We start from the raw sequence: 27,737 nt of genomic DNA, 5'->3' as shown, positions 1-27,737 counted from the left end.
TTAACTGCTGTGAAGCAGTTAATGATTTTGGTGTGAAATAGTCTCTTGGTAAAGCCAAATCAGTTCCTTCAATGTTATTGTTTCCACTTCCATATATTAGTTTGCCTTTGCATTATATTTTCTCACTCGTAAAATGTTTACTAAACTTGTTTTAAGGAATCTCCTTCTTTTTTTGTTGATTCTTTGACGTTTTCCTCCTATTCCTGGTTGGATACTCTTATTCACCCTCCAGACCTGTCATTGAGAGTAACTGTGTGCTGTATCGTGCCTTTTAAAGCCAATTATTGGTGGTAATGCTGGTGGTTATATTAACTCTTTTGGAACAATGTATTTCAACTGCAGGTGTACATCTGTGACGCACAGGACTTCAGTGACTTCCATTTTAACATTGAAACGTCCTCATTAGTCTTCTCAAACTTTATTATTTTATTTGTATTATTAATGTAAGAAGTGTTTTTTAATTTTTTTATTAGCCTGGATCAAGCGTTGATCTTTGGGCCCAAACATGAAACAAACAAACACTCAGCAACACAACCCGCATACGACTCACCAAAAACCCAGATGATCCTTTTTGACCTCCTTAGTTGTATTCGTAATACCGGAGTGATGCCTGCTGGTTATCTAACCACGACAGAGTGGGAGCAGTGAAGAATTGGAGACGCATCACACTTCTGACCTGTGTCATTTAGCTGTCCACCAGCTTTCTCTTTTATCTAGACATTTTGACTTTTTCAGCAGGAGTCTTAACTAACGAGGCTCTGATTGATTAGGAGCAGGATCCAGTGAGTCCAGTGTGCAGACTTACATTTTGCAAACTGTTATCATGGCATAATGTGAACCATTCAGCTCCTCTAAACAGAACAGAACCAGCAACTGTCATGAATGGTGGCCTAAGAGATCCTCCCAGTCGGTCCGTAATGCACTCCTGGGGTAAAACTGGCTCCGACCTCACATTAGCACAGGAGCGCGCTTTCCATGCAAAAGACCAGACACCTCCCTGTGAATGTTATACAGAAAGCTTTTATTTGGTTAAAAGTAGTTCAGTTAAATAGTGATTGGGATAATCCAGATTGACCAGGACTGTTTTTTTCTTCTCCTGCAGAAAAAGGTAAATAAATATTTAAATGCTTTGAGCACCTGAAACATGCATTGTGGTGATAAGAGATGATGATGAATGCCACTATGAATTACCTTTGAATCTTACTGCGGAATATCAGATTAATGTCATTCATTTCTAGTATTACAATGTGTGTCGTCTTTGACCTCAGGGTGGAGGAAATTAACTGGACACAATGGTTAGATGATGGGCATGTCCAGGAGGAAGACCCTATGGAAAGCATGATGAAGTCACAGCCCCCTGACTAACTCCTGGTAGGACAACAGAGCAGACTAATAACTTGCTGTTTTCTTAGGCTTTTAATCTTCCAGGGAATCTGTGGTACTCAAATCCATTCTTGGAGAGGCCAGACGAGCACACCAGCATGGCCTCGGTTCAGCAGAACATCGAAATCCAGATCCATGTCACATGACCATCAGAGTTTAGAAAAAGTGGGTTCTTTATACGCTATGCTGAACTGTCTATATTGCATGTGTGGAAATAACGAGAGGTGATTAGTGTTAGAAGTATACCGATATGAAAACTAATGCCCTTGTTTTGAATGTTAGCTTATCTATACAAAACAGTTGGATCTGCACCTCAATTATCTTGACCATATGTATGTGTTCAAAACAAAGACAGTCTCTCGTAAAACGTGTGTTTGCAAATTTTTATTTTGGTTAGGGGGAATGTTTGTGCAAGGCATTTTTATTCCTGAAGGTTAGGCAAAACTGGAATATCACATTTTCACAAAGTAGAGAAAGTAAGCCCTCCACCACCACCGTTCACAACATGACATCTTCAATTAATCAAAGACAATCAGATAAATCGGAGTAAAAATAAATCTAGAGAGTCATCTCATACCTGTGTCCCAATAGATATTGCCATTTATCAGCTACATTAGATTCTTACACGTCGACGTGTACTGTGTGTGGCAACATTTCTGCATGATAAAAATGTGAAACGAAACCAAAGACCATACAAAGTTCCGTTTAGGACATCTCAGTCTTAGGGGAAACGATATTGGGGTGCACTGGGCAGACAGGAACCACTCACTCTAGATTTCTTTTTAACGCTCCGTTCACATCTTTACTTCACAGGATTTTCTTTAACCGTGACAAGCGAAGGCAGAGGATCTCCTTTAGGTCACCGGGTACAAGCTCAGCGAGGCTTTTAGGCCGAGGTGGCTTCAGAGAGGGACGCTTGGACACTTTGGTTAGTGAGTCAGCAGCAAAAAGTTCACACATCGCGACGGCATCGAGGAGTCGCAGCACGCTTCAGGACTTCAAGTCCATGACACAGTATCAGTAGTTATAATTAAGTAGCTTGGTCCCCCGTCAGATTAACTTGTGCACGTTTTTGTTGGTGCGAGTACCCAAGCTTAACATACACATCCACACAAGCATCCATTTGCACATTACTCCATACTTAGCCCAGTTGAGGCACTTCATATGAAACTGTAGAACCTGACTATGTCGGGCTGTAACGAGGCAGTTCAAAAATAAACCGGGCCGGTATGTCGGATCGATTAGCGCAGAGGTTCAGAAACCCACACGGGCCTGCAATGCATCTCGCCTTGAGACTGCGGTGGGTTGAACTCTTTAAAACCACTCTGTATACTGGTCAGTTATTATATATTTGGAATAAAGACCACATTTCCCAGCATTTGAGTGGTGGCAATTTCCACCCTACGGCTATATCATAAAAGGAACTGATTTTCACCGATACAGCCCAAACATCATTACTATTCACACATACACAAATCATAGTGCGTGTTAAGATTAAAAGTGTATAGCAGCTTTAAGGGGCAGGCACATAAAACACGAGAGCCAGGAAACAAAACCAAAAAAACTGCCATTAAATATAAGACCAAAATCCAGAAAAGCTACAGCTCGCACCTCGGCTGTCTTTCTTGCCGCTCTTCCTCCCTTTTGACCCGTTCTGTGTTTTTCCAAGGACAATTCAGAAAACCCCCCCCGAAAAGCTCAGCGTTGTGAAAGACGTGATTAAATAACGGGTGCACAGGGGCAAAGCTCTTATTTCGCAGACAATTTACCTATGGCACCCAACGTGAATACACCTATGGCTTCAGGAAGCAGTGGTCCCAAAAGAATAATAAATTAAACAAAATCAGGATATTTAAGTATAATACAAAAAAAAAAAAAGAACCAGTCCAAATAATTTAAAATAACTGTTACAGCCCTGTTCTACAGATCTATTCTTTCTGCTAATTTCTATTCAGATATTTAAATCATCTTAAAATCCTTGATAGGCAACATTTGATGTGATTTATCAACACGTAGGATTAGCCACACACACACACGACTGAAGGAAGACAGTTACGGAAAGTATTAAGTAGAGGATAACTACCGTGACATTTAAGGCTTTTCCCAGAAGGCTCGCGGCTATCGGAGCAATGCATTGCCCGAGACAACATCAACCTAAAGAGGACGAGAGGAGGAAGCGGGTCCAGCTCTCAACGTCCTTACTTTGTCTTTACAGGGAGCAGAAACACACCTCGCTGCGAGGCCTCTGCGATCAGGAGATGATTCGCCTCAAGCCACAGCCAACGTCCGCATCAGCTCACGTGGATTACAGTAGTAAAGTGGCGTGGGGAAATTAAGCAGTTTTCCCAGCATGCAGTATTTTAAGTATTTGCGCACTTGCAAGTGATCAATTTGCTTTTCACATACGTACGTCATTTTAATATTAATGGGATGCCCTTCTGCTTCACATCACTTAGACGAATCGGGGCCAATAGAGTTTATGCTCCTTCTGCCAGACAATAGGCCGTAACATTTAAAACGAAAGGTCTACAGTTCAAGTCGGGCCGTCTACAGAAATACGACAGAAACGGTAATAAAATAAGTTATTCCAAAGCGATTCTTGAAATATCACACACACACTTTAGACTTACCAAACATAAAGATAACTACTTGCAACTCGAGAAACTACATGGAGAGTGTTACCGTTATTTCTTTATTTGCTAGTGCTGGAGTCTAATTTTTTTACAAAAAAATCTGTGATGGTTAGGGGGCGCACACTGATCACCCAGTGAACCATGCAGAAGGAAGAAGAGAAACTAGCTGGACCACAAACATCGCCATTCAGGAGCCACGTTATATTCCTGATATCGGCCCCATTAACAAGTGTACACCTATGAGGGAGCCTCTGGGACAGAAACCTTAACAGTCTTATTAATTGCATATACATGTAACCTTATTTAAATGGATCACAAACCTGTTAAGAGGATAAATAATTGCAAGCAAAAAACATCACACAAGGACCTCCTAATATCTTGCCTTTGGGCAGTTGTAAGGCCACAAATGCTCAAAATAAGTGTCTACATGTCAACCTAGGAAAAAGCACTGTGACGAGCACATTTTCATCTGCAAATTAATATTTTAGAACACAATATATACGCGAACAAAGAGCAGCACATTAATGCCAGTGATGAAAACGAGGAGTTCTACTCGACAGCGGACAACAATCTCAAAAGAACCTTCATCTGCAACAAAGGTACGACATGGCTGAAGACCTGAGGAATACTCTAACACAACCTGGTGGGGTCGACAAATAGAGCTCTGAAGCCATTAAAATGCAATTGATCACTTGGAAGATATTAATGAATAAACTACAGGAGCTGAAAGTAGCAGTTGAGATAAAACTCAAAACACAATAAGGGGAGGGGGCAGAGCGGGGATAAGCGCACGTTTTAGTGGTAGCCCGGGTGATGAGGGTGACCGCCTCCGCCGTTGTCGGGCTCCTGAACTTGGCCAATGGCCGACCTGTGCATCTTCTCCACAACGCCCATGTTTTGCTCCTGATAGCTTGGCATCTGGAAGTCCCCTCCTAAGAAATCCACGTTCTGCATCAACTTGGACTGGTCGGAGGGGCCCTCTTTGCCCGGCCTGTACTTTGCCCCTGGGATGCGGTTTGCGGAGGCGGCAGCATGCCCTCCCTGGAAAGCCACGGGGAGGTCCTGAGGACCGGAACCATCGTTACCTGCTGTGGCCGGGATGCCGCCCCACGGCGGCTGCATGTAGTGGCCATTATTGTAAGGCATAGAACCTACTGGGCAGTTACTGGGGGACGACGGCGGTGCTTTTTCTGAGGGGTGCTTCAGGGTGAAGGACTGTGCGGCATTGGGTAGCTTGTGGGAATAGTTGGGGTTTCGAGGGGGGAAAGCGCACTCGGTTGAAGGCTCCATCCGGGGGTTCTTGCAGGGATGAGCCTCCTCAGGCGGCTGCTGCATGTGGGCCAGTTGATGCTGGGCCCAGGAACGCTGCTGCTGCTGCAGATGTTGCTGCTGCTGTAATTGCTGCTGCTGTTGTTGTTGTTGTTTCTGCTGATGTAAATGGTGTTGCAGATGCTGGTGCTGCAGTTGTACCTTTTCTGGGTCTGTGTGAAAGGCAGGTATAGTATTAGTAGCAGCTATACTGGGCTGTGAGTGGAGAGCAGGATTGGGAGTGCGAGCTGTGGCTTTGTCTTGGGGGCCCACCATGAGGCAGCTGGGCACGGAGCCCAGGGCCGGGTGGTGAGAGGACACCCTGGAGCTGGCGTTGATGAGCAAGTTGCGGCTGATGGAGCCAGGGTTCGCGATCTGGCCCTCGCAGACAGAGGTGTTGCCCACACCAGCCCGTGCCTGGCACAGCTGGTTGATTTGGTGCACGATGCTGCTGAGGTCACTCTGCCGGTTCGGATGCAAGCCGGCCGCCATGGACAGTGGGATGGTGGAGGTAGATACGGTTACATTTGGTGGCACATCGGCATCGGGGAGCTTCCGGGGCCCGTATGCCCCCGGCGGGGGCTGCTGGAGGCTGTTGGGCACGGTTGGAGGCCCCGCACCCGCAGCCTGGGGGACGGGCTGCGGGCCACTCAAACCATGCGTGTGCTGTATGCTCGGAGGCTGAGCTCCATCCGACATGTGGCGCAGGTCATGAGTCGCTCCCTGCTGTGCGAGTAAAGCTTGCGGAGGAGCCGTGTGATGCTTTAGTGTCTGCAGATGAGGAAGATGCTGCTGCGGTACAACTGGGGGATGAGGCTGGCCCTGCTGCTGCGCCTGGGTACGAGGCAGACTCGGCTGCCTCTGGAGGCTCTGCGGATGAGTCGGTCTCTGCTGCGGAGTCGGAACCTGGGACAAACTCTGCTGCCGCTGCATGGCTTGCGAATGAGCCATGCTCCTTTGCTGTAAAGCCTGTGGGTTGGACATGGTTGGAGGCTGCTGTAAAGTCATTGGATGAGTCATGCTTTGCTGAAGCGCCTGCGGGTGAACCATGCCCTGCTTCTGGGCCTCGGGCGGCGTCGGGCCTTGTTGGAGAGGGGCGGGTTGAGGGAGATTTAAAGTGCTTTGAGCGGCGTACGGCCCACTGTGAGGGTTCATGGCAGCCTTCTGAAGGTGCCGGGCGCGGCTGCCGTCCGACTCTTTGACGACACCTTTGGCGGGCGCACGGAGGACGGCCAGAAGACCCCTACTGGAGCTGACCTGAGACGGGTAGGGACTGTGGCGCTGGCTGGACGAGGACGTGTCGAGCCCGTTGACTGTGCGGCGAATGTGCTTCCTTTGAGGAACTTTAACACTGTTGGGGAAGATCTGAATGGTCAGAGGGCTGTCGGCAACTTTCTTAGCAAAGGCATCTAACTCTGCTGGGGTTGGATAGCTGGCAGATCTTATCTTCTGTGTAGTTTCCCCTGCAACGTGTGGATGGTCAGACAAACAGAAATACTCAGCAAAGCACGTTGACTACATTAACATGCACACTAATATTCCACTCTTATTCTACATTTTATACGGGTCCTGTAAAAAGCATTTTCTGTTTGCATATTCGGAATCAGGCCTTTTTAAGAATGGAACGTTTTCCCGATTAAAACGTGTGGGATGTGCAGACATTACTCAGGTTTTAGGAGCATTCTTTAGACACGTGGATCCCGACTGCTGACCAATGAGGGAAATGACTCATCTAAAACGGAAAGTACGACCACAACACTCAAGAGGGCACTCACATTTCTGAAGTCCAGTGTTCATCTGCGTACGGGAGAGAAATCTGACAATAGGGTCACCTGATACTGCAGACAGGCCAGCATGCCACTATGACGCTAATGCAGCATGGGACACCTTCTCCTCACCATACTGGGGAAGAAACAGAGCACGGCACAAGTCAGCGGACACTTACGCTGCTGTGAAACGACTGTCGTCTGTTTTCGTATCCAGTACAGTTGGTCCTGGTTTTGTAACAGCTCGCTGTGTTCAGCAGACAAACAGAGTGGGTAAATAGTTGTTTTTTAAATTTAATAAAACAGTTAATTAATATATATATATATATAGAGACGCACCGGTCCTGAAGCCGCGTGTATTTAGTTGTAGAAAAGCTTGTACGTAAACCCACTGTCTATGAGAAAATTTGCTCAAAATCAGCTTTGTCCAAACACCTGTGAGTAAATAATTATAAAACATCAAGATTGTGCCACTTTTACAAGTAGGGGTGCACATATTCCAAGTCCAATACAGATACCTGGCCTTTGGGTAGCCGAGTATTGATCGAATACCAGTTCAATTAATAAGCTTTAGGCCTCACTGTCGAAGAGACTGTGATCATTCTTATAGGTGTAAAGTCATATTAGGTTTTGCCAAACAAAAATTAACAAATACATACATATACAACATGTATCAAAACAATAATGTTATTAAAATAAGCGGCATGTTTTTGCATTTTATATACCAAACAAGAAAAATAGCTGTCAGATTAATTGAAAATTAAAATTGCAGCTTCAGTGCAGATTGTTAGGATCTCTGGTGTTTTCTCAGAGTTTAGTCATAAATCATTTAGCAGATTCATCACAGGTGAGCAGACGGTTTAAGATTCACCATCAGCTCACTTCCACCGTTCAGATACTCAACTGACTTGTCATAGTGGTGCAATTTTTCTAAAGTTATTTTTAGATTAATCAGTGTTGTTTAATAAATGTATACTGTCGATATTCATCCCCGCACTTACGGCTGGTATTTTCAAAAACACGTTTCTACATGAACATCGCAGTTAAATGTTTACTTTAGTCCTGCTTTGTCGTCATTGCTTTGAGCTGAAGGCCTTTGTCCATTTCTGAGTATTGAGAGCAACGGAAAGCCAACGAGTCAAACGCCGTATACGTGTTCAATAATAATCGAATAAAACTCCGGGCTCTTCACTTTCATCTAAACGCAAATGCGGACAAATGCGTAGACGGACTCGGGTCTACTTATTCCTTTAAACCGCGGCATGCCTCAGGAGGACGCAGTGCAGTCAGTAAAGGAAAAAAAGAGCATCTTCATGAATGCATAGCGGATAATAATGTGACTATTTCCACAGCTCCCGTGTGGCACCGTGGTCGGCTAACGCCCTGAGCGAACCTGAACACCCACCGTGTCGGACCACAGCGTCCATACAGCCTCGGGGTGAGGTAGGTCCCCTTTCAGACAGCCATTCTGTAGCTAGATCACGTTAGCTATCTGTCGAGCAATCCAGCCTCAATCTGCTGTAATTCCCAACAGCGAAGCTAACTAACGTCAGCACAGACCCGGTGCAGGAAGCGGGGCCGTCTCAGCGGGTGAACATGAACTGAACTGACTGCGGTGGGAGACCGACACAATTAACCTGCATCGTTGAATAGGACAGCTCGTGTCACAATAAATGAGCTTCTTTGTGCTTATTGTGACCAGGCCAGCTGGTTAGCAACCGTTCGCCTTTCATTGACGGAGAAACCCCGACGCGACCCGAGTTTAAGAGCGTAATACTTACTCCTCGCGAGTCTACGAGTAGGGGAACTTCATTTTGTTGAGAGATAATGTTTATATTATGTTTTTTGAAAAAAATGAAGCGACCAACCCCGCCGTTGGTTCTCGGAGCTGCTGCTGTCTGGCGACGGAGAGCAACGTCCGTCGGGCATGCGCAGTGACGAGGCCTACTGGTCCCTGTATTTAGGCGACAATGGTAAACGCCTGTCCAATAATTCAATCTATATACTATTAAAGCCATGGCTGAAAGGCTCACACACAGGGGCGGCCCTAGCACATTTGGCGCTCTAGGCGAGCTTCACTCGTAAATAAATACAAATAATATTGCAGCTCATAAAGATGAAACTCTTTTTTAATTACTCATACATATTACTTATATTTGGCTAGATAGCTTAACCTACAATAAGAGATCACTGTGTAATAGTTCATCAATATTGATGTATTATGTTCCGGGATACACAGTCATTTAAGTAATCAAATAAATGTAGTAAAGAGTACACTATTGGCTTAAAAAATGCATAAACTGGAAGCGTTCAAGTACCTGAAAATGACATAGCAGTACTTGAATAAATTAGTTACATTCCATCATTGGGAAGTGGAGGAAGTGTTCAGAACACATCCTTTAAAATACAAGTTTAAGTAAAGAAATACTTGCACCACAAAGGTACTTTAAGTATTAAAAAGCAGTCACCTCATTATGCAGTATGGCCCGTCAGTATTGCATTATATTATAATTTACTAAATTTACTTTACAGCACCTGCAATGGATTTGATATAAAAAGACAAAAGGATCACAATTAAGTCTTAGCTCCCCTCTACCACACAATAAGTTTGCATACAAATAAATGCTACTTATTTACATATATATTCATAAGTTTAACAAATTTTTTTTAAATGGCCCAAGTAATTGACAGAAAGTTAATATAATAAACCAAAACTGACCAGAAATTAAATAAATGAGGCATGCAGAGATTTTGACTGGTTTTATTTGAACGATTTTTAGCTATATTTATATATGTAAATAAATGACATTGTACATCACCATGCCTTGAACCAAGATTAAGAAGCTGTCAGGAGTAAAAACAAAAACAAAAACTTTCCAAAACTGTAAATGGCAATAAATAGTCATTTTTCAATTTATCATAAAGACAATTAGCTGAGAGTGAATGGATTGTTCAGAGTACAGATGTATGACATGCAGCAAGAGCATACAGGAATTCATCAGTGTACGTGTTGTAAATAACATTAGGAATATAACACAAAGATGTCATGTATGTGTGTATAAATATACACACACACACAGGACATTGTGGTCACAGTATTTGTCGAGTCACTATATCAGCAAAGAATAATAGAAATAGGAATCAACTCAGGAGGAGCACAAACAACAATAATAACAGTCCTCTGTGAATTCAGTGTCAGTATGCTCACACTGGCTGCTTCTTCAGCCGTAAATAAAACTACCACTATTATATGTCACCTGCCTGAGCTACGAGGATCAAAACTAAAGAGCGCTGTCCTGCTAGTTTGGGGTGGGCGAGTGCAGCTTTTCACAGCTTTGAGAGAAGACGAGCAGAAGTCAGTTCTTCTGGAAGTGTCTAAGTGAGTGAAATACATTTCATCAGTCAAGCTTGATAATATACTGTACCTGCCAACTTTTTAAAAACCTTTCCTACTCCTGCAGTGACACTTTAACATTTTGGTGTTTTAGACCTTGAAAACAACAAAGCATCGTGACCAGTTACAAACACACTACTTCACAATATTAAAATAGATAAAACATTGTTCGATAAGTTAAAGCACTCTGCTAAAAGATCCTTCTATCGTTCAAGTCACAGTTATAAAAAACGGAACCAAAACAAATCAATGTAGGCGTGTGCAAACATTGTAAATAAATTAGCAAGTTTCACTGAAAGTTTGGTTTGTTGACGCACCGTCAGACTACGGATATCTGGTGATAAACTTTGCAGTATCCCCAAGTCCTTCTCATGAAATGAAAATGAAAAGACAATCTATTCTATCTGGCATCACCGTTTGCCCTTTTCATTTTCAGAATCTATTCACATTAAGCTTTTTGCCACGCTGTATACTAATTTCACACAACTCCAAGTCGGTCATTTATGACCATGAAATTTTTTTTTTTTTCAACACCTACACATTTTTTTTAATCAAGGCCCAAATAACTAACCTTTACATTTAAACCCACTATAAATATCAAAAGGACGACAAGCTCAGATCAGATTTAGTATCCTGTTTCCCTGCGAGCATATCAATAATAATCATATGTATTCAGCCCGATATCAACGGTTTGTAGAGGCTTAAACTTCTTTCAGGGCAACAGGCAGCATGTACACAAGGATGGGAGGGCTTCTTAGGCGATTGCGAGCACCTGCAACATTGTACTAATAAAATAATCCACACAGATAATTACATAAATAGTTAAAAATTACAGCATGTACAAGACAAAATAAAAGATCGCAAACGGGGATGTATCTTAAGATAGAGAAAGAGGTGCACAAATCAAGATGCCTGCAGCATGCGGAATGTAAGAAGTGAGAGCAGAGACCTCGTGTTCTAAAGCAGCAGAGCCCTGATGTACCAACACCAGAGACTGGGTGTTAGCATGAGTTGCAGCAGGTGCGTCCGCCTTCACACCAGGCCAATAGCAGCTCTTCTTTTTGATGGTATTTCATGCAAACAGACTTATACGATTTAAATTCATTAAAAAAATCAATTCAAATCACAGCACAAAATGGTCCTGTGTCAAAAATAAATAAATTAATGAGCAGCACTGCGTTCAGATATTCTGGCCCTGTATAAAGTAAGGCACCAGAGGTTTCCCAAATGTACTTGGAATACAGTATATATATATATATATATATACGTATAAAACAACAGAATTCTTCAAGTGTATTAAAGGCAGTCCATCAGAGTGCATACAACAGATACTAGAGTCGTGTGTGTGGTCGCCGGGTTTTCAGGCTTGAGCGTTGGTCAGCTTCTGCAGCAACGGTATCTGTCGAGAATAAAGAAAAAGGAAAAAGAGACGGATTATCCAACATACATTAGTTTTGCTTTTATTGTTGCATTTTCCTGACGGTATAACTGTCTGATTTGAACTCCTTTTAGGCTCAGATTTGGGACAGACAGCTAAAACCCACCATCTAAAGCACTGAATGGATTGAAAAACCTGGAAGACGCATTAAAGAAGGACTATATTGATAAGTATAAGTATATTGATATCGTCCTGAGAGTGTAAGTGGTATTTTTCTGAATGAAATGAAAGTTAAGACAAATTGGAGGGTTCTTTTCAAAATGTTGTCACATTGACAATTTATAGTAACTATCTGCATTTCTAGTCGACGTAAATTGGCGGTGAGAAGTTGTTAAAGTTACCTTTGTCAGATCCACTCCAGTAAGAGCATGGACAGACACAGGAAGTTCAGCCAACAGGCGGTTGACCTCATTCGTGATGCGGCTGCTCTCCCCACTCAGGATGACGATCTCGCTGGTCTTGGCTAACGGCGCCGCCACCTTGGCAGCAATCTGCAAAAACAAGGTTACGTGATTACTGTAAGCAGTAAATACCGTCATGCACGGAGATCGTGCGATACATGATACAGTTGTAGCTTCAGGACTTATGACTCATTGAGATGAAGGAATTGGGGCGATCCATTTTCCATTGTGGTGAATAAAATGTTTCGTATTGTGTGCTGCCACAACATATAGAGTAAAGTGTGTTATACAGGGTTCGTACGTTCATGGAAAACCTGGAAAAGTGATGGAATTTAAAAATGGTTATTTCGAGGCCTGAAAAAATCATGGAAAAAAATTAAATTCCAAAAAGTTTTTGGAAAAGTCATGTAAGTTTGTTATATTCACATATTTATTGTGTGAATAAATGAGTTTGAAATAATGAATATGTTTTTAAAAGAATGACGCTCAAAATATAAGCCGGCATACGCTCTCATACTGGCGGCGCATGCGCAAGAGACAATAGTTTGATTAAAAGAATAACCATTTATATAAATGTTTATAAGAATAGAAATGTATATAAATGTTTATAAGAATAAACATTTATATAAATGTTATTCTTTTAATCAAACTATTGTATCTCCTTAATTTGTGTCATTTAAGGTATAATGTATGCTTTAGAATTCTCATTGTTTGTTTAAATACGAGATTTTCTCACTTTTTCACAAAACGTTTGGTCATGGAAAAGTCATGGAAATCCATTGGTCAAAATGTGTAAGAACCCCGGTTATACTTGGTCATAGTTTTATATTAGGCTTAAATGACATCTACAAAGATGATCCTGAGCGCACACACATCTCTCTCCCTGACACGAGTTACAAGAACGGCAGACGTAGATAGACACAGCGGCCTTGTGTTGTTCCAGTATTAACTGGTAGAAAGGAGACTGCAGAGCGAGGACCGGGGTGCGCAGACAAAATAACGATAAGAGAGAGACATGGGGGGGGGGGGGGGACGTCAAAAAGAACCTCCACATTCCTTAAAGTAACCGACTTGAACTGGGACAGAGGTCAAACTGAGTGACGAGAACTGATATGTAATGAGGGAGTGGACGGAGGCGTCACCTGCATTGAGTGTGATGGTATAAATATGATGTCAATATGTTTGTTTGAGAGATGGGAAAGACAGATGTGGAGGAGGTTGTTGTCTTTACTACCGGACCCAGCTCAGGTTTATTTGTGAAACTGTTGCTTACAAATAAATGTATGTGAATTGAACTCTGATCCAAGCTCTCTGTGTTCTGTGGGTGTTTGGTTACTGAGGTCCAGTGTGTGAGTATCCTGTGAAGTCTCACCAGCAGTCAGAGAGGAGAGAGAAACAAGTTTATACAGCATCAGGTTAAGAGATTAGTCAGAATGGACCAAGAAGGAAGACATCCAGCCACAACACCATCAAAAACACAGCATGCTAGTTTTGAAAGCTTAACAACCACGATAAAGCTTTATAGGTGCCTGAGTGGTGGGATTCTGAGGTTAATAAAACAATTATATAACCAAAGATTCAAAGGTAGATTTTTTTAGATGTAGATAGAGGCAGGCTGTTTCAACTCAGCCAACATCGATCTTCTCGTCTAACTCTGCTAGTGATTGAATAAACTAATTTCTCGAAATGTCAAACTATCCATTTAACCTCAATGGCAGCCCAGTTTTAGTTTTCTTTTACAAATAGATTAATTGTGGATGTTTTTTTCTTTATATTCATGTACTGATTTCTTCAAGAAAATCATGCATGAACATACCAGTGACCTTAAAATAAGAGTTCTCTTGAAAACAACTACAAGTGGTGAACTGGATGTGCATGATGGCGCTATGTTTTACCATGGGCAGGGCCTCGAGGACCATAGCCGTCTTGGCTGCCTCTCCATACAGCTGGTAGGCCTCGGCCTTCAGTCTCATCCTCTCCGCCTCTGCCTTGCCCACTGCTGCGATGGAGCACGCCTCCGCCTCTCCGATGCTCTTGATCTTCTCTGCTTGAGCCTGGGCAATTAGCACCGTCTTCGTCCTGATGCAGGGGGAGGAGGGAAGGGGGGGTTACAGTAACCGATATCTGATTAATCCCACAACAATCTGCTTCCTAACGACTTCTGGTAATAGAACCTTTCCAAAACCATGTAATAGAGTTTCCGAGGCCATTACTTAAAAAAACTGAAATGTGGCCAAGAGATCAATATACTAATGTATTTAGCAAAAGGGTCCAAAGCAGCTATCGATTATTCTCCCAATTATCCCTTATATTAATCGGATAACAAATAGTTTTTCTTCCGTATTAAAACGCAATACCAAATATACAAAGAAGAAAATAAGACAGGTCTTGTAAGTTAACACCTGTCACATACCTAGGTATGTAAGATGCAGTCGCTCAGCAGGGACGACCGTAAAAAGCGTTTAGCTTGAATCCAAACTTTCTGCTGGCTGCAAAACGCTGACCTGTTGGTGTCCTTAGTAAATATCTCCCAGGAGGTTTTGCAACTGAAACTCACACAGTCAGCTGGTATTTCAACAACCAGATTATCCTTCTCCAACCTACAAATGTTTGTACTGCTCAGAAATGGAGGTTGTTGCCATAAGCTAATCAAATTCACACGGCGTGCCAGCTACGAAGGTTAAAAGCTGGTTGGTTTGGCAATTCTGGTCGGAAAAGCTCATAAAACTGTCTGATGCCCCTTTAACCGGTGGCTCTCACTCACTTGTGGCCCTCAGCCAGCTGCTGCACTTTGTAGGCCTCCGCCTCGGCGGGCCTCTTTATCGTGGCAATGAGCTCCTTCTCCATCCGATCGATCTCTCTCTCCCCGATGGTGATCTCCTTCTTCCTCTGCACCACTTGGATCTCGATCTCCTCCAAGCGGATCTTCTGCTGCTCCTTGGCCGCCTGCAGCTCGTACGCCAGCTGGGCCTCCGCTTTCTGGAAACGGCAGCGCGTAAGACTCGTCACACACTTCCCGAAAACGTGCACACGTTTGAGACTCGCTCGTTTCATACTTCACCTTCGTGTTGACTTCCTGGTTGAAAGAAGCTTTCTGCAGATCCAGTTCCCGTTTGGAGTCGGCCATCTTGGTGTCAGCTTTGAATTTGACATCCATCATTTCCCTCCTACACTCTGCTTCCTGTGAGAAAATGAATAAGTAAAGCAGTTGGTTGTTGTGCACAACAGGAACCTCTCAGAGTCTCCGACTCCGCTAAAGCATCCTTACCCGTATCCCAGCATCCCTCTCTGCCTCGGCCACGCCGATGTCGGCGTCCCTCTGCACGGCTGCAGTCTGGGACTTCCCCAGAGAGCTCAGGTAATCCAGTTTGTCAAACACATCCTGCGAGCACAGACAAACGGGTGTGAGCTTCATGTGAGGATGCAGTGGTGGTGGTCCAAATGTTAAAGAAGAGAGCTTGTGACCAAAAAGGTTGTTAGGGAGGGTAAATCCAGGCGGGGGAATGTGACAGCGCTTGCCCCTCACTCATTGCCAACACCGAGATGCCCTTGAGCAAGGCCCTCAGTGTGCAGCAGATTAAGCTGTTTGTACTGGGAAGCTTCCATGTGTACTGTGACCAGGGTGTTGGTGAAAGAGCACATTGCCGTCAGGGAAACTCCCACCTGAATAAATCTAAAAGTTTAAACTAAATAAATCTAACAACATAATTAGCCAATATAAAGTGAGATCGTAATAGATACACACTAGACATAATAGATGCGTTTCTTTTTGTCAAAATCAAATGTAGGTGTGAGTGAAATGGCCGGTGGATGCAGTGATCATCATATAAAGTCTCATGAAAAGGCTGGACTAAGGAAGTATTACATATACATTATTATTAGAAATATGTAGTGAATACCTAAATATGCTGTTTCTTTCAACACTGAATGGGACACATATGCCTTCTATCTGTGCTTCACTCCAGCTTATTGATTTTCCACGCCTGCACCGGAAGAGTTGCTGGCAAAAACAAACGCCTTTATTCACAGGAACTGTTTGATTGATGGCAAAGCTCTCAGCTGTGTCCGACAACCCAATAAAAGGAACGTCCCATTTTCACAAATATCATCTACACCAAATACAGGCCTCCGCTAATGCGCTAATCTGGTCCTGACACGTCACAGAAACACCATCTGGACTCACTGAGGTGAAAGGGGTGAGGGGTGCGGTGAGCCGCTGTGTCTGCAGCACACTGCAATTAGTTTGGATCAACAACAGCGGAGTGCAGATGAGGAGGGAGTCTCCAGCCAGTCCACCATTACAGCCAGAGACAACGTCTCTAATGAGCTGCAGCCTCGAGGCTCGATAAGAACATATTTGATAGATCTGACAACAAGACGGGGGCGGCTGCTAACTCATGTTTGTGTTATCCCCACTGTACTGCTTAGCCAATAAACACACGGTCGGCCGCTCAGTTGTAGTCACTGGGATGTGCCGTATTAAATGTTCACCCTCCTGTAATGAGGGCCAACAATATTTAAAAAAATAATATTTTCATAATATGAATCAAACTTTCGGAAATAATGTCATAAGAGTTTGTTTGATTTCTCATTCTCATCCTCTCATCCGCTTCATCCAGGGTCGGGTCGCGGTGGCAGCAAACCAAGACTTCCCTCTCACCCACAACACATTCCAGCTCACGCTGGGGGATCCCGAGGCGTTCCCAGGCCAGCTGGGAGAGACTTTTATAAGGATGGGGACTTGATGGATTTCGCAGGACTGTCATCTAAATTAGATCTGCCTAAATCAGACTTTTTTCCGCTTTCTACAGATTAGACACCTCGTATAGACTGAATATATCCATCACCTAACCACCCCCTGGATCTATGAGTGACTACTTGCTTACTCCTATGCGAAAGGGCTCCATTTCAACGATCTATGGCTCCATTGACTCTCTTAACCCGGACCATGCTCTCGCCTAAAACAGGCCTGGGAGAAAGAAATTGGTAATCCAATATCTGACGACCGATGGCTTCGCATTCTAGTCTTGTCCCACTCCCATTCGATCAGTGCGAATGGGATGCAATGCAAGGTTTTGTTCCTTGTTCACAAAAGAAAATGCCTGTCTAGCTAAAATCTGGACTCTGTGTTCATATGATAATGCTTTGGGCTCAAACAGTCAAAGTTGAAGGACAATGTTTTCCTGATGTCAAGTTTTTAATGTGAAGATGACGGTGAGAAAATTGTTCGGTTGCTGCCATTTACATTCCTCCTGATTCAACTTCAAAAGACGCACTACAGGAATGTACTGCTGTTTTTGTTTTGTTTATCGTGTTTTGACTTGTTTTTTAATGGATGACAACAGCATTTTGTTGCTCATCCCTGTGAGAATCCCACAGTGAGAATAAATTATCCTTGAATCCTTCATAGTGCTTTTTATTATCCTCGCTCCTCTGTCCTCAGATCTGTTACCCAGAAATACATCGAGGTCCACCATTATTGAGGAGGATTCTTACACCGGCTGAACAGGCCTGTATACAGGGTTGTTCTTAAATCAAGACCACAGATCGATTTAAATACTGCTTTCAAGTCAAAATCCATGCCGATATGTATAATTTTGACCCATCTTTGCTCAGTTAGAACCTTCTTCAGGCATTTTGGTTCACTGTCAAGAGTGCCAGGTATCATTTGTCGTTGCCAACCCACCTTGATGGTGAAGCTGAGAATCTCGATGCCCATCCTGCCCACGTCGGGAGACGCTACCTCCCTCACCAGTTTGGCGAACTGGTCCCTGTCCTGATAAATCTGCTCGACAGTCAAAGTACCTGCAAAAGAGAGACGGTGTCAGTATCTCCACATCACATTTCCACATGTGCCGTTTGACATGCTGCTTTCCCCAAACTAGCAGCAGTCTTGTGCATTCTTTAATTTTGGATCAAGATTTCTTTGGTTCATGTGAAAACAAGGGCAGCAGAGTTTTCTTCACCCTTTTCAGAAGCATGTCATCTTTTAAATAATATTCCTAAAGAATATTGCACTAATGCCACAAATCAATCTCAAGCAAAGACCATTTGTTATTAACTAAATGTGTCAATTTGAACTGTTAAGCTGAAAATGTTTTTGGTTTTGAACAAAAGAAGAAAGTTGAAGACGATATTTGATGACGATTTATGAGGAAGCTTTTTACTTGAAGATGCATCTACACAACAACAACAAAATCGGCAGATTGAGTGAAGATGAAAATAAATGTTAGTTGCGATCCAAAACCACTCGATAAATTATTTACACAGGCATGTCAGAAAAAAAATCCGTGTCCACGAATTTTAACAAGCACAATTGTTTAAATGCGATGCTTGTCCGTACCTAGAATGGAGCGCAGATGTCCCTCCAGAGTCTGCAGAAGCACAGCTTTGATCTCCACAACTGATTTACCCAGGAACTGCTCACAGGCTATTGCCAGTAGGTCATGCTCAGTCATCACTTTCACCTGAAGAAAACACATGCACGTCAGCTGACCTGGTGACAGACCGAACTCTCATTTGGAGGTAAAGAAAACATACAACTTGTTACAAATAATTAAGATAAATATTAACAAGATAAGTGTTAATAAGGACTGGGTGTTATTCAAAAATGTTTAATTATATATATAAGTGCTAATACAGTGATTTATAATAATAACACATCTTTCAACAAAAATCTTTTTAACGAGAGGCCAAAGGTCTCAAATGTTAAATATTGTCTCAACACGAGCATCCAAACAACTTTGCCTCAATAAAAGAGTATAAACTCTGCAATATTTAATAAAAGTATTTGATCCTAAAACAAGTAAACCACACATAAGATTCAAGCTTTATGCACATGATAGTTGTTTAAATTGTCTGCGGTAAAGAAACATTTCAGTGAGTATAAACATTGAGATTCAGTCAGACTGGTCCATGTGGGTGACACCGGCATGCGGTCTTACTTGAGCTACCCCGGTGACAGTGATGGCCACCCCCTCTGCCGTCTCCACATCCTCACATCGGGGCTGCAGAGTCATGATCTCCAGGGTTATCCTACAGAAAGAAAGAAACACATTAAGTGATAAGAGCAAGCTGTGGAATAATACAATATAATCTGTAGTTGTTAAATGATAACTTTTGTTCGGAACGCTGAGAATTTGATGCTGGTTGTGCATTAGAATCAGAGAGATTGCGATTTATTGGCCGAGTATGCGGACACACGATAAGGAATTTAAGTCCGGCTTTATGGCTCTTTCATACTTTAGAGTAGAGACTGTGTCTGTCCCACGGCCACTTCAATTAAATAAATTAAAAGTAAGCAGAAGAGGAGTCGTACACAATAACCTTATACAAGTTAACACCATTATTTCAGCAGTGCAACAAAATAGGTCTATTAAATGTGGTCTCCTAAATATTCGATCTCTGTCATCTAAAGCTGTGTTACTAAATGATTTAATATCAGATAATCACATTGATTTATGTTGCCTAACTGAAACCTGGCTGAGCCATGAAGAATATGTCTGCCTGAATGAATCGACTCCTCCAAGTCATATTAATACTCACATTCCTCGAGGCACCGGTCGAGGAGGTGGAGTAGCAGCCATCTTTGAATCGAGCCTATTAATTAATCCTCAACCAAAATTACACTACACCTCATTTGAAAGCCTTGTTCTTAGTCTTTCACATCCAACCTGGAAAACACTACAGCCAATTCGATTTGTGATTCTGTACCGCCACCAGGTCCATATTCAGAGTTTATATCTGAATTCTCAGAATTTATATCAAGTTTGGTTCTTAAAACCGATAAAGTTATTATTGTTGGAGATTTTAATATCCATGTGGATGTTGATAATGATTGCCTTAGTGCTGCATTCATCTCATTGTTGGACTCGATTGGCTTCTGTCAGAGAGTACAGAAACCCACTCACAGCTTTGGCCACACGCTTGATCTTGTTCTTACTTATGGCGTTGACATTGAGCATTTGAACGTCTTCCCACAGAATCCTCTTCTGTCAGACCACAACCTCATAACTTTTGAATTTATACTACCGGAGTGTACTCCGTTAGTCAAAAGTTTCTACACCAGATGTCTAACTGACAGTGCTGTAGCTAAATTTAAAGCGATTCCTTCTGTATTTGATTCGATACCACGTCTCAATATAACAGAGGACTCCTGGTCTAACTTTAGTCCGTCCCAGATTGATCATCTTGTTGACAGTGCCACAGGCTCCTTGAGAATGACACTGGACTCGATAGCCCCTCTGAAGAAGAAGACAGTGAGGAAGAGGAGGTTTGCTGCCTGGTATAACCCTCAGACCTGCAAACTAAAGCAAGCGTCACGAAAGCTTGAGCATATGGCGTTCAACTAATCTCGAAGAATCCCGCTTAGTTTGGCGAGATAGTCTTAAAACATATAAGAAGGCCCTCCGTAATGCCAGAGCAGCCTATTACTCATCAGTAATAGAAAAAAAAACAAACACAACCCCAGGATTCTCTTCTGCACTGTAGCCAGTCTGTCAGTGAGTCACAGCTCTGTGGTGCCGAGCATTGCTATAAACCTTAGTGGTAATGACTTTATGAACTTCTTTAATGAAAAGATTTTAACTATTAGGGACAAGATTAATATTCTCTTGCCCATAACCAGTGCCAATCTGTCCTCAAGTGGAATGGCCTTGGAAACCGCTGTATGCCCTGGTGTATATTTGGAGGGCTTTTCTCCATCAACCGTGACCAATTATCTTCAACGATTTCTACTTCCAACACATCTACCTGTCTCTTGGACCCCATCCCGACGAGGCTGCTTAAAGGCGTGTTGCCTTTAATTGGCGGCTCTCTATTAGATATTATCAATGTGTCTCTGCTAACAGGCCACGTACCACACTCCTTCAAGGTGGCTGTTATTAAACCTCTCCTGAAGAAGCCCACTCTGGATCCAGAGGTGTTGGCTAACTACAGACCGATCTCTAACCTCCCCTTCCTCTCCAAGATCCTTGAGAAAGTGGTCGCAAATCAGTTGTGCGACTTTCTACATCATAATAGTTTATTTGAGAAATTTCAATCAGGATTTAGAAAACACCACAGCACCGAGACGGCACTGGTGAAAATTACAAATGACCTCTTAATGGCAGCAGATAAAGGACTACTCTCTGTGCTGGTCTTGTTAGACCTTAGTGCTGCATTCGACACCATTGACCATGACATCCTGTTACAGAGACTGGAGCAGTCGATTGGCATTTCAGGCACGGCACTAATTTGGTTTAAATCCTATTTATCAGATCGATCTCAGTTTGTATTTGTAAACGATGACGCCTCGATAACCACCAACGTTAATCACGGAGTTCCACAAGGTTCCGTGCTTGAACCAATTTTATTTACCTTATACATGCTTCCTTTGGGCAATATTATCAGGAAACACTCCATAAACTTTCATTGATATGCAGATGATACTCAACTATATCTATCGATAAAACCAGAGGAGAGCAACCAACTCTGTAAAATTCAAGCATGTCTTAAAGACATAAAAACATGGATGACCTGCAACTTCTTGATGTTAAACTCAGACAAAACCGAAGTAATTTTAATCGGCCCTGAGCACCTCAGAGATCAATTATCTGGTGATGTGGATTCTGTAGACGGCATTGCCCTGGCATCCAACACCACTGTAAAGAATCTTGGCGTTATCTTTGATCGGGACTTGTCCTTTAACTCCCACGTAAAGCAAATCTCAAGGACTGCATTCTTTCATCGACGTAATATTTCAAAAATCAGGCACATCTTGTCTCAAAAAGATGCAGAAAAATTGGTTCACGTTCGTTACTTGAGACTGGATTACTGCAACTCCTTATTATCAGGCTGCTCTAATACATCTCTTAGGTCCCTCAGTTGATCCAGAATGCTGCAGCTCGTGTTCTCACTAAAACTAAGAAAAGAGATCACATCACTCCTGCACTAGCTGCTCTGCACTGGCTCCCAGTAAAATCAAGAATCACTTTTAAAATTCTTCTCTTAACCTACAAAGCCTTGATTGGTGATGCTCCATCATATCTTAAGGAGCTTGTAGTACCATATTGCCCCACTAGAGAGCTACGCTCACTAAATGCGGGACTACTTGTAGTTCCTAGAGTCTTAAAAAGTAGAATGGGAGCCAGAGCCTTTGGTTATCAAGCTCCTCTTTTATGGAACCAGCTTCCAATTTCAGTCCGGGAGGCAGACACAGTCACCTCGTTTAAGAGTAGACTTAAGACCTTCCTCTTTGACAGAGCTTATAGTTAGGGCTGAATCAGGTTTGCCCTGGTCCAGCCCCTTGATATGCTGCTATAGGCTTATAGCTGCCGGGGACGTTTTAGGATGCACTGAGCACCTCTCTCCTCTTTTTCTCTCCTTAAGGATGAATGTTCATCTCTCAATCACATGTTACTAACTCTGCTTTCTCCCGGAGTCCTTTTGACTTCACGTCTCATGGGGTCATCGGACCCTATGAGACGGCATAGATCCTATCTGCCTGATGGATCGTCTGGGTCGTGGAATTCCTGCTCATGACTACGCCACTGTCCTGTTGAGACTCCGCCCACTGTTGAGACTCCGCCTACTCCTCCCCACCGCCATCTGCCTGATGGATCGTGGAGGTCTCCATCGTGGAATATGCCTACTATGAACTATTCATACACTCTGTCATATTCATTGAATGTATTTTAACTCTAAATCTGTCCTTCTGTACACATTACATCTATTGCATCTGTCCATCCTGGAGAGGGATCCTCCTCTGTTGCTCTCCTCCAGGTTTCTTCCCTTTTTTTCCCCCTGAAGGGTTATTTGGGAGTTTTTCCTGGTCCGATGTGAGGTTTTGGGGCAGGGATGTCTATGTGTACAGATTGTAAAGCACTCCGAGACAAATTTGTAATTTGTGAAATTGGGCTATACAAATAAACTGAATTGAATTGAATTGAATTGTACATACACACAAATAAACACACAGCCAACAAAGCTGAACAAAGAGAGGTACAAATAAACAGAACTATTATGTACTTGCTGGAAAAACAGGTCTATATGATTATATATCAAATGCAACAATAAACAACATCAGTTATATATAAACATCCGGTGAGTGGTTTTCATCTTTAACAGGTAGTCTATTGATGATCAGGGAAATGTTTTATCCACTCCAGGTCTTAATCCACTTAAAGTCACACAATGTCAGAAGCACACAACTAAATGTTAACGGAGTCGTATAATTAATGGAAATCTAATAATATTTTCATGATTTTGATACTGTTTGGGCATCATACCGCTTTCTTTTATTTTAAAATATTACTACACATTAAAAGATTGGGATATGCATCACTGAAACAAATAGTTTTATAACAACTTCTTGTCCGACCACACGGCGAAGGTCTTTAACGACTGGACTGACGAACAGCGCTGTTGTAATAAAACGGCTGCGATAGAATGCTCCGTCTCCCAGCAGAGATCGAGCAGCCAACGACATCTACGGTAACAAGAAGTACCAGAGAAATGCCCCTGTCTTGTGACATTGCACATTTAACGGGGCAGTTCAGATTTTTACAGTCAAGCACGATATTCATCTTAGAAAAATGTGAATGTTGGAGGTTGAAAAAGAGACCGTTATACCAGTTTGCGTTAGAAACAACATCGCAGCATGTTACAGTGGTAAAGTATGGAAGACCAGCTTTCCTCCACTTGTTTACAGACAAGTCTTTAGATACTGGCATTGACTTCCCTGTGGAGCTCCAAGACAACAAAAGCCCATTTCAGCTGTGGTCTTAGCACGTTTGAACAGAGGGCTTTCAAAATCATAATCCACCCATCTGCCATGAGAAGCACTTGCTGGCACAAAAGCATTTCAAGGAGCTACTGAAAGTCAACTTCGTTTTGAGAGATCATACATGGAGCATACAGTATGTGTGGACTATGTTGTCACCTTTGGGTGTCCGAGATGAGACACCACGCCCAGGCCCATCCTCCCACGGCGTAGGTCTTTGTATCAGAGCCACAACAGTCACCTAAGGGAAGAGGAACAGTTGCATTAAGACAATGCTTTCTGAGCAGTCATCTGATTGATTGATTGGTTAGTTGATTGATGTAGCTTGAGGGTTTGTTCATCAAGCATCTGTCTGTCAACAGCAGGATCACAGATTAAAACAGAGCTTCCTCTAGTCCGGTTTTACCCGTGAATTACTGAATTATTTGACATTTTCAGGGCTGTAAAAATGTTTCAAACAAAACAGGGAAACAACATATCTCTTCAGTCATAACCCAAAAGACATACAAGCTAGGGGAAGAAGTACTCCGATCCTTTTTTTTAAAAAGTAAAAGTAAACGCATGACAAATACTCTTGTACAAGTAAGTCCTGAATTCAAAAGTAGAGATACATTATCAGATTTTTTTTCTTAAAATACCAAAAGTAAAAGTACAAATGATGCAGAATGTGTCCTTTGAAAGTGCTATATTAGAATTGGATATTATATGATTCAGTTTGTATCACTTGCCAACACATGTAAGAGTACTTTAATGCTGTAGTTTGTCATTTTGCAAACCAATTTGAGATACCATGTTTACAATGAGTACATTTGTAGTATAGTGCTGCATCATATCACATACACAACATTGTTGTTAATGTAAAAGGTAAAATAAGTGTAGTTCCCAAGTTAAAAGCACAACATAAAAATACTTAAAGCTCCATTATGTAGTTTTTCCCTTTTAGCGCCCCCTTCAGCTTTTGAGGTATTTAAAGCCCCATTATGTAGTTTTTCCCTTTTAGCACCCCCTTCAGTTTTTGAGGTATTTAACGTTTACTTCAGTGTCGTAAATACCCAGTTCCGATAGATGCAGCCTCGCATAAACTTGTATTGAGTTGGGATCATGTGTTGTCCTGTATTATAATAATAATAATTATTATTTGTACGTGTCACGGGTTATAAAAGGTGACGAGGGGGGAGGGCAAGGTTTTTTTTTTTTGGAGCGCGCTGACAGGCGCGCTCCAAACATGCTGATGGAAATATCACTCTTGCCTGTCTTCAAAACTTGAGAGCCCTGCTAATACGAAGACTGCGCAGGAACACTGTGAACTGGGCCCAGCACCTACCGGACTAGGGTGAAGTAGCGCGGGGATTGAACGCGGCCCGCCACGTTTCCGCCTGGTCGGTCAGCTGTTTGCCGGCTTTTGGGGGGAGGGGGGGGGGGGTGCGCGTGCAGTCATTACCTTCGCATTGAAAATGCCGGAAGGTTATGTTTTGATCGCCGTGTATTTATTTATTTATTTGTATGCGTGTTATTCGCAAAACTCAAAAAGTATTGAACCGAATCGTATGAAATTTGGTGGGATGATTGTTTATTATCCGGGGACCAGTTGATTAGATTTTGGGATCGATCGGGTCAAAGGTCAAGGTCAAAGGTCATAAACAGGTCAAAATCTTCTTGAATCACATGGAATTTGGAGGGATGATTGGTTATTATCCGGGGACCATTTGATTAGATTTAGGGATCAATCGGGTCAAAGGTCAAGGTCAAGGTCATGGAAAGGTCAACATCTTTTTTTTTACCATAGCACGATCAATTTTTGTCCAATTGGCATGCAACTAATGCCAAAATGTTCATAATTCAATGCCCAATCTTGTGATATGCGAAGGTATGCGCTCTACCGAGTGCCCGTTCTAGTTTACTTTTGTTTTGGGGGACTGCAAAGACTTTGGGGACTGTCGGGATCCGGGGATTATACTTCGTTTTGAGTGGGTTTGATTGTTTGTAGTGGATGTGTTCATTTTGGGGGCTTGCAGATGCATTGAATTTGATTCAATATAATAACATTTGGGTTTCCGCATATCGACTGTTTTTCTTTTACGACCATTTGAGCAGAGTTAACACCAGAATTCGCAGATCCGCCCATTCCCTCTTTTTTTTAGCGTATTGTACCTTTTCCCCTTGATTGAGTTGCTAAGGGCGAATTGTTACAACATAACCAAAAGAATGACAACATTTAGTTTAGATGAAATACCGATCGCATTTTCAGCCTATATACGTTGTTTTCTAAATGTTTGAATGTGGAGTACGTGTGATCGAATACAATATTGTTGACAACACCAAAAAGCTACATAAAAAAGCTACCCTTATCCTGTAGCTGCGAGCGTGGAGTGGCACTATATGACATTGCGTAATCACTGCCAGAAAGCAGGTCGAAGTACATCCGCCCCGGAGCGGGCGGCTCCAGAATCCTACATAGCGGAGTTATTTCCCCACAGACCAGTGTTGCCAGATCCGCGGTTTTCCCGCGGAATTGGGCTACTTTTGAAGTGTTGCCGCGGGTTGAATTTTTTGTCCGCTGGTTCGGGTAGACCTATTTTGCATGCAAATTACATGAATATCTTTAAATAAAAATCCATATTTTAAATGAAATAATTTATTTATACCCAAATCCTACCAAACGGACTCCAGATCAGCACGTACACACATGGACATGGACTTTAAAAGCAGTGTATATGGTTTGGCACGGGCATATTTTGTGTTCTGATATTGGGCTGGGTGTTATTGGCCATTGGGCTGGTTTTGGGCTGGTTTTGATTGGCCATTGGGCTGGTTTTGTCACACAGACCTGGCAACCCTGCCACAGACCCCCATGGCAATGGCGGAGCCGCAAATCGCCATATTAAAAGTCATTGTAGGGGCACAATTTTTTTTCAAGCTGTTATTTTCAGGTACAATTGTTACATAATGTTACTTTAATGCACAAGTGTGTCAACATTGTACTTAAGTATAGTACTTAGTTACTTTCCATTACTGGAAACTGTTGACGATGAGCCACAAGTACCCATTGTTGTTTTAAGAGTCACGAGCCCAATCATATCGGGAGACCTGCTGTGCGGCAGCGTTGTGATATGTTGTGCCACTAATGAATCACAGTTAACGTGACATTACAGCAGGAGTTAATGGAGGAGAAGCAAACCCGCCCCCTTCAGTTACACCAGGGGCCTCCATGAAGACACGGACTGCTCCCACAGGCAGCAGCTTTGATAGCTGCCATTTACACGGGTTTCATAATTACGTGTCAGTGCCGGTTGTATCGTCGTTTGATGACTGCTAATAATACAAACCGTCGCTGTCTTGCATTTATGTATTAGCGTCAACAAGAGCACGATGAACACGTCCCAGTTCGCCTCTGGCACCAGCTAGCTAGCTACTCCGTTAGCCCTTCTATCGTCATGACAGCTAGCCGAGCGTCGTCCGTTCGGGAACGAGGGGAGCGACTCACCGGAGACCACCAGAGCTTCGTTCGGCCCGACCGTTAAGCAGCTCCCCATGTCGACTCGGAACGGAAACAGAAACTAACTAGGAAACAGCGGCAGGACCCTTTAGCGGAGTCGAGGGTGTGAAATTCTCTCCTCCGTTTTAATCCGAGGCTCAACGGTTTATCATAAGCC

The 27,737-nt window shown here is 42.8% G+C and overlaps 2 protein-coding genes across 3 annotated transcripts; both read right to left on the bottom strand.

Annotated features, from left to right (window-relative positions):
• Nucleotides 1-1,749: 1,749 nt before the first annotated feature.
• On the bottom strand, nt 1,750-9,033 carry LOC130210988 (protein FAM222B-like). Of its 2 annotated transcripts, none has more exons than XM_056441546.1 (3): nt 8,959-9,033; nt 7,100-7,226; nt 1,750-6,787 (listed from the first exon to the last, which is right to left on the bottom strand). In XM_056441546.1, the coding sequence occupies exons 2-3, from the start codon at nt 7,119-7,121 to the stop codon at nt 4,812-4,814; spliced, it is 1,998 nt and encodes a 665-aa protein (XP_056297521.1). In that variant the 5' UTR covers nt 7,122-7,226; nt 8,959-9,033; the 3' UTR covers nt 1,750-4,811. The 2 variants fall into 2 exon arrangements, with proteins under 2 accessions (XP_056297521.1, XP_056297520.1); XM_056441545.1 differs by having other exon boundaries at nt 8,872-8,989.
• An 802-nt stretch (nt 9,034-9,835) lies between these two features.
• LOC130210627 (flotillin-2) lies at nt 9,836-27,737 on the bottom strand. The gene is made up of 11 exons (XM_056441081.1): nt 27,569-27,737; nt 24,244-24,325; nt 19,268-19,358; nt 18,667-18,790; nt 18,010-18,128; nt 15,592-15,705; nt 15,385-15,504; nt 15,088-15,302; nt 14,219-14,402; nt 12,264-12,413; nt 9,836-11,883 (listed from the first exon to the last, which is right to left on the bottom strand). The coding sequence occupies exons 1-11, from the start codon at nt 27,615-27,617 to the stop codon at nt 11,845-11,847; spliced, it is 1,287 nt and encodes a 428-aa protein (XP_056297056.1). The 5' UTR covers nt 27,618-27,737; the 3' UTR covers nt 9,836-11,844.

This window comes from Pseudoliparis swirei, chromosome 20, assembly GCF_029220125.1.
Source record: "Pseudoliparis swirei isolate HS2019 ecotype Mariana Trench chromosome 20, NWPU_hadal_v1, whole genome shotgun sequence".
In the NCBI taxonomy this organism is placed as follows: domain Eukaryota; kingdom Metazoa; phylum Chordata; class Actinopteri; order Perciformes; family Liparidae; genus Pseudoliparis; species Pseudoliparis swirei.
Note: the sequence above shows the minus strand (reverse complement) of the source record. Positions and strands in the feature narration are given on the sequence as shown.